The sequence below is a fragment of the Cherax quadricarinatus genome, unplaced genomic scaffold, assembly GCF_038502225.1.
Source record: "Cherax quadricarinatus isolate ZL_2023a unplaced genomic scaffold, ASM3850222v1 Contig430, whole genome shotgun sequence".
Taxonomy (NCBI): Eukaryota; Metazoa; Arthropoda; class Malacostraca; order Decapoda; family Parastacidae; genus Cherax; species Cherax quadricarinatus.
Window position 1 is genome coordinate 75,691 of NW_027195456.1, and position 8,078 is coordinate 83,768.

The window sequence follows — 8,078 nt, forward strand, 5'->3', positions numbered from 1 at the left end:
GGCTTTTAGTTCTTCCCGCGATTCCTGACTCCTAAAGGATTCTTTTAGCTTAAGTTCGATGCTTGCTATTTCTCTGACCAGTGTCTCCCTACGCATTTCAGATATATTGACCTCTTTTAGCCGCTCTGTTATTCTTTTCCGTCTCCTGTAAAGGGAGCGCCTGTCTCTTTCTGTTTTACAACTACTCCTCCTTTTTCTTAGAGGAATAAGCCTTGTGCATACATCGAGTGCCACCGAGTTAATCTGTAATGTTAGAGGAGGCTGGATATTCTTAAACGTTGCAAATGGATAGCTTTGTTCGAATGATTATACTTTCAGTAAAAAATTTTATTCACAAAAATCTTATTCGAGATTTTTCCAAGAAAATAACCAGCAAAATTATTGTTTACACTTAGTTAGCCTATTGAAGTGCATCTTTTGTGATAAGTGAATGACAGTCCTTATACTAGGAGGGGAAAGATAAATTTAAAAAAAAGACTAATGGTTTAGAGTTTACGGCAGATGGCTACTTCAGCGTTAGCAGCACTTGCATCTTTAGGAGAGTTAAGGCTGTAGGTTGATCTATGTACAAGGTTTGTAAGGCTAATGGAGGTGAAAGTCAAATGTTACAATTCTTGCAAAGTGTGATTCATGGTATTATATACATTCCATTTTTCTTTAGGTTAACAGTAGTCACTTACTATTCAGTTTTTACATAATAGAGCTGGGTGTAAGCATGCTCCCAGTAGCATTCATATCTGTAATAGGGTTCATAGAGTAAAATGAGAATTTTACAATACAGTGAAAGTAATATATTGTGTAAGGAGTACTGGGACAGAACCTAATATTTAATTCATGCAAGACCACATCAACACCAACTAGACCACTGGGTCCTAACTCACGAAATCGTAATAACACAATTACAAACCACGGAACGGGTGGGATTCAAACCCGTGGCGAGTAGGTGTACAGAATTGATCAAGATACTAATAAAGAATAAAAAAAAAGACAAAAACAACAGCATTTGTAATCTTTGGTTAAATATAATTATATTGTGTTAATGAAGATTTGTGACTAAACAATATTTTACAAAATGTGTTTTTATTTACAGGTTTGTTACTATGCCAAGGAAAAGGGCGTAGGGTGCTTAGTCTGCAGCCATAAGCTTTTCTTCACTCTCACACAAAACGTCCCTTCTATATGGAACACAAACTTCATCAGGCAGTCTGCAGCCATAGGCTTTTCTTCACTCTCGCACAAAACGTCCCTTCTATATGGAACACAAACTTCCATCCTCGCCTGACACAAGTTACAGTTCATCAGTAATTTCCGAATGACTTGGAAAAAGCATGCAACAGTGTTTCCGAATGACTTAGAATAGGTATGCAACTAAATTGAATTAGGATTCGCTGTTCTTCATTTATTTGCATGGATTTAAATTGCATGTGTATCAGTAAAAAATGGATTGGTGAAACCTTTTGATAATTTTCTAATGATACTTTTAGATTCTAAATATTAATTCCAGTAGTACACATTCTGAATGTTCACTTGCTGGTATTGGAAGTATTTTCTTAGAAGTTTCGGGATTTGAGAAACTCAACGAACTGAGACAAACTGGAGATGTAAAGCTATTTTTTTTAATGTTTTGTGGAAGAGCCTTAGAAATATGGCTGATAATGTTCACACTTGTGAACTGTGTGGCAAAACATTTTCACGATTGTGCAAGCTAAAGAGGCACACACATGTCCATATGACAGATGAAGGTCAATTATTTAGGGATGAATTTGCACAATTGCCAGATTTCATTGATACCCAGCAGTATGAGAAGATGAATCCCAGTTTATGTATGTTTAGTAATAAAGGTATTAGTGAAGATAACCAGAAAAATGATTGTCAGGTCTTTCATAAAGACGAAAAAACAAGGGAATCTTACAAAGAAAGCATTGCTAATTTAATTACTGAAGAGGTGCAAGTATTAGTTGATGGTAAACTTTATTACGAATGCCAGGTTTGCAAACAGAGATTAACAAACAAATTTTCCCTTAAGAATCACTTAAGAACGCATACTGGAGAAAGACCTTATAAATGCAAGGATTGCGAGAAAACTTATACATTTTACCAGTGTCTTTGGAATCACTCAAGAAAACACACAGGGGAAAAACGTTACAAATGTAATTATTGCCAGAAATGCTTTGTGTATTACCAGAGTCTTTGGAATCATAAAAAGTTTCAGTTATGTAAAGTGCCATGTGTGTGTGGCATTTGCGGTGTTAAGTGTGCATATTTTTGCCAACTCAAGGCTCATGTAAAGCAACACATGGATGAAGATTCATACACAAACAATGAAATAATAAATGGTGCAAATTTGAAAGTATATGGTCGGATCGACTTTGACGAGAAGTTATTTAAGTGCAATGTTTGTGAGAGAAGATTCAGTACCAACTCATCTCTTGAGAGTCATAAAATGCAGCATTCTAGTAACAGACCAGATCCATCTAAAATCAGTCAAGTTATGACAGATTCACCAATAATTGAAGGACAATTAGTAATGGTAGATGATGGGGATCATAGGCAATATAATAAGGGATATAAGCAATGTGATACCTGTAAGAAGACATACGTGTACACAAAATGTTTCATTAACCATTTAAAAACTCATGAAAATAAAACATTTAAGTGTCATGTTTGTGAAAAGAGTTTTACAAAACTTAGAGATTTGAAGATTCACTCTAGAGTTCATACAAGTGAAAAGCCTTATGTATGTTTGGTGTGTGATAAATCATTCATTGAATACTGTGATCTTTTGAAGCATAAGAAAGTGCATGCAAGTAAAAAAACATTCAAATGCGGCGAGTGTGGCAAATGTTTTCTACGTTCATTTAATCTGAAGAGTCATGAACGAGTACATTCAGTTAGAAATACATACAAAATAAGAAAACACAGAAAGAGACCAAAGTGCCACAGTGAACTACAAAACAACAAGAACATACCAACACAAGTGAAGTCTGAATGTACGCTCTGCACAGAAAGTTTTGCAAACTCAAACAAACTAACTCTGCATTGCAAAATGGCACACGGGGACATAATTGAGAAATCTAGGAATAAAGTATATAAATGTGCAGTGTGTGGGGCAGTTTTTGTTTCAAAAGATGACATTATGAATCACCAAAAATGTATAGATTCCAATATTTGTGACAAGCAATTTCAAATGAGAGACGGAAAAGAATTACCTAGCACTGAAGTCACTACCGAACTTGCATCATCTCGAGAGAATTGTGTAGATACATTTCCTAATGGGGATGTATATAACTGTACGGAACATTTTGTGAATAATGACAGTCACCCCATGGAACTTATTGTGAATGGTGACAGTCACGACATGGAAAATGTTGTGGATGGTGACAGTCACCGCGTGGCATATACAAATAATGACAGTCACTATATTGAACATTTTGTGAATAATGACTGTCACCACATTGAACATTCTGTGAATAATGACTGTCACCGCATTGAACATTCTGTGAATAATGACTGTCACCGCATTGAACATTCTGTGAATAATGACAGTCAACGCATTGAACATTCTGTGAATAATGACTGTTACCACATTGAACATTCTGTGAATAATGACAGTCAACGCATTGAACATTCTGTGAATAATGACTGTCACCGCATTGATCATTCTGTGAATAATGACAGTCACTATATTGAACATTTTGTGAATAATGACTGTCACCGCATTGAACATTCTGTGAATAATGACGGTTACCACATTGAACATTCTGTGAATAATGACAGTCAACGCATTGAACATTCTGTGAATAATGACTGTCACCGCATTGAACATTCTGTGAATAATGACGGTTACCACATTGAACATTCTGTGAATAATGACAGTCAACGCATTGAACATTCTGTGAATAATGACTGTCACCGCATTGAACATTCTGTGAATAATGACTGTCACCGCATTGATCATTCTGTGAATAATGACAGTCAACGCATTGATCATTCTGTGAATAATGACGGTTACCACATTGAACATTCTGTGAATAATGACGGTTACCACATTGAACATTCTGTGAATAATGACTGTCACCGCATTGATCATTCTGTGAATAATGACAGTCACTATATTGAACATTTTGTGAATAATGACTGTCACCGCATAGAATATTACGTGAATAATGACGGTTACCACACGGAATACGTGAATAATGATGGTCACTACATGGATTATGTGAATAATGTTGGCCACTGCATGGATTCTGTGAATAATGTTGGCCACCACATGGATTATGTGAATAATGTTGGCCACCGCATGGATTATGTGAATAATGTTGGCCACCGCATGGATTATGTGAATAATGTTGGCCACCGCATGGAGAATGTGAATAATGATGGTCACCGCATGGATTATGTGAATAATGTTGGCCACTGCATGGATTCTGTGAATAATGTTGGCCACCACATGGATTATGTGAATAATGTTGGCCACCACATGGATAATGTGAATAATGATGGTCACCGCATGGATTATGTGAATAATGTTGGCCACCGCATGGATTATGTGAATAATGTTGGCCACTGCATGGATTATGTGAATAATGTTGGCCACCGCATGGAGAATGAATAATGTTGGCCACCGCATGGATTATGTGAATAATGTTGGCCACTGCATGGAGTATGTGAATAATGACGGTCATCACATGGAGTATGTGAATAATGACAGTCATCACATGGAGTATGTGAATAATGACGGTCATCACATGAAGTATGTGAATAATGACGGTCATCGCATGGCACACTTTGTGAGTAATGACAGTCACCAAATGGAGCAATTTGTTAATAATGGCAATCATGATGTGGAGCATTTTTGTATAGGACATTTTGTTAAGAATAACAGTATTCAGTGTAGTGTATGCGGTCAAGTTTTCTCCACATTAACTGCATGGGTCATGTAATGGCATGGGTCATGTAATGGCATGGGTCATGTAATGGCATGGGTCATGTAATGGCTCATATCAAATTTGTGTAGGTGAAAATTTTTGGCCCTTTTTCCAATTTGTTTATACACACCCTACGCGGGTGCATATTTGCTACAATTAACTATCTAATACCAAAATAATTTATGAATATACCAAGTATGTACTGAATTTCACACATAAGTAACTTGAATTTACTGGACAGTGAGTGGAATTTCCGTAGTATTTGAGTGATGATTTGCAAGTTTGCTCCTGAGTTTATCATAATGTAATAACTTTGGCGAAAATTTTATAAGCCAGTAGTAAGCAAATTTGTATGACAGTATAATAATTGTTGCATATATTAGTGTGAAATTTTTAAATTAAATTTATTAAAATTTTAATGAAGAAAACCTATTACAAAAAAAAGTTAGTTAGTTAAAGATTAGCCGGTATTCTCCCAGCCCGAGCCTTTTCCAAGTGGTGGCCCGGCCTTGGCTCCCTCTTTAGGGAGTGTCTGAGACCTAAGTCTCCCATGGGAGGAGGCACAAGTACCTCCTCATCTTTGGGACCGACTGTCCCCAGGCCTAGCCACAAGCTAGGCCTCTCTGGTCTGCTATCCCCGCCCCAAGGGGGCTAATGGGAATGACAATCTTATGAGCTAAAGGCTCGGGCTCAGGCACCTACCCTACCCTAGAAGGGTTAGGCATGGTGTCGATGCACAAAAAAAAAAAAAGTAATGTTAATTCTTGAAGTTTATGAAAAAAATGTATTCTTTATTTCCATAAATATCTTTGTTAATTTTTATTATGTTGTGTTGCTTTTTAATTTATATATACTATGCTTTGTTCTTTAAAGTGGTGTTACTTTTTAAAATGGATTTTTATATTATTGAATAATTTTCTGAATGGTTTTCATTATTATTATTCTGAGTGAAGCAGAAAACTCATACTTTAATTCTAAATTAAGGCAAATACATTTTTGGCAGATTTTTTTCAATAATGCAAGTGTTTTTATTATTACTGACTTAAGAAATCGTAATGACACGATTGCAAATAAACCATACCCCCGGCCGGGATTAAACCCGCGGTCATAGAGTCTCAAAACTCCAGACCGTCGCGTTAGCCACTAGACCAGCTAGCCACAATAAGATTCATCCAACTAGGTATATTTCTACACCACAGGAAGGTTAGCACAGGCACCTCTGTGACCACACCTCTGTGACCACAGTGGTGCCTGTGCTAACCTTCCTATGGTGTAGAAATATACCTAGTTGGATGAATCTTATTGTGGCTAGCTGGTCTAGTGGCTAACGCGACGGGCTGGAGTTTTGAGACTCTCTGACCGCGGGTTCAATCCCGGCCGGGGGTATGGTTTTTATTATTAATTTCTTGAAGGAAAATATTTTATTAAAACAGATTCTAATAAAGCTTCAAGTTACCGTTACAAGTTTAATGGCATTTATATACTATTTGTAATTTAAAGTTCTCATATGGACATAATTAGATATTTTTTGTTGAAATACAGTTTTTCTTCAGTGTTCACTATTCAGCTGAAAGACAAATTAATTTTTACTATATAAATTTTGAAATGAAGTTTTTTTCAGTGTTTACTACTCAAATAGGAGAAATAAAGTTAATTTAAAAAACTGTTACTGTAGTTTAAAACACCTATTATATATGAATAAATAAATATATATATTTTTTTCAACAAGTCGGCCGTCTCCCACCGAGGCAGGGTGACCGAAAGAGAAAGAAAATCCCCAAAAAGAAAATACCTTCATCATTCAACACTTTCACCTCCTCACACATAATCACTGTTTTTGCAGAGGTGCCCAGAATACAACGTGTGATTCTGCGAGGCACCAGGGTGCGTGTGATACTGTGAGGCACCAGGGTGCGTGTGATACTGTGAGGCACCAGGGTGCGTGTGGCCCGGGGTGGTGTGATCTGTGAGGCCCAGGGGGGTGTGATAGGGGAGGCACCAGGGTTGTGATATGTGAACGGGTCTGTGATACTGTGAGACCGGGGTGCGTGTGATCCGTGAGGAAAGGGGCGGGATCCCGTGAGGCACCGGGGTGGTGTGATACTGTGGGGCCCCGGGGGTGCGGATCCCGTGAGGCACCGGGGGGCGGATGAGGCACCGGGGTACTGGACCGGGGGGCAACGGGGGTGGGTGATTTTGGGAGCACCAGGGGGGTGGATACGTGGGACCGGGGCCGGGGAATGTGGGGCACCAGGGAGTTGTTTCCCGAGGCCCCAGGGTGCGTTGAAAAGGGGGGGCACCAGGGGGGGGATACTGTGAGGCCCCGGGGTCAGGATATGAGGCACCAGGGTACATGTGATGGAGCACCGGGGCTGTGATTTGCGGGGCACCAGGGGGTGATACTAGGCCCAGGACATGGATACGGAGGCACCGGGTACATGTGATATGAGGCCCATGCGTGTGATACTTGAACCGGGGGCTGTGTATTGAGGAAACAGGGTCTTGATCTGTGAGGCACCGGGTGTGTGATCGGAGGCACCGGGGTCGGGGGATACTGTGAGGCCCCAGGTCATGTGATACTGTGAGGACCAGGGTCTGTGATACTGAGGCACCGGGTGGTGTGATACTGTGGGGCCCAGGGGGGTGTATCGGGGAAAGGGTACGGGGATACTGGGGCCCAGGGTGGTAACGGGAGGCACCGGGGGTGCTGTGATACTGGAGGCCCCGGGGTCGGGGGAACGGAGGCCCCGGGGGTACTGTGATATTTGGAGGCACCAGGGGGGATACGTGAGGCACCAGGGTCGGGTGATACGGGGAGGCAAGGGTGGTGTGAACGGGAGGCCCGGTCGTAAATCTGGAGGCACCGGGGTCTTTTGGATACTGGGAGCCCCCGGGGGGGTCGGTGATACTGTGAGGCAAGGGTGCGTGGATCTGTGAGGACCAGGTCTGGGGATCGTGAGGCACCGGGGTGGTGGATACTGTGAGGACCAGGGTGCGTGTGATACTTGAGGCACCGGGGGCATGTGAATGTGAGGACCAGGGGGATATGGGGCACCGGGGTCGTGGATTTACCCGGGGTGCGGGGAACTGTCAGGGCCCATGTGATTTCCCAGGGGCACCGGGCAATGTATACTGTGAGGACCGGGCGGT

General features: G+C 40.7%; 1 protein-coding gene across 1 annotated transcript in view; it reads left to right on the plus strand.

The window, feature by feature from the left end:
• LOC128685426 (zinc finger protein 271-like) overlaps positions 1-6,127 on the plus strand; it is a 30,172-nt gene extending 24,045 nt beyond the window's left edge. The window contains exon 2 of the mRNA XM_070080419.1: positions 1,091-6,127. Within this exon, the coding sequence (XP_069936520.1) occupies positions 1,646-4,615 (2,970 nt within the window). The 5' untranslated portion in view covers positions 1,091-1,645 and the 3' untranslated portion in view covers positions 4,616-6,127. The remainder of the gene's footprint in view (positions 1-1,090) is intronic.
• Positions 6,128-8,078: the final 1,951 nt, after the last annotated feature.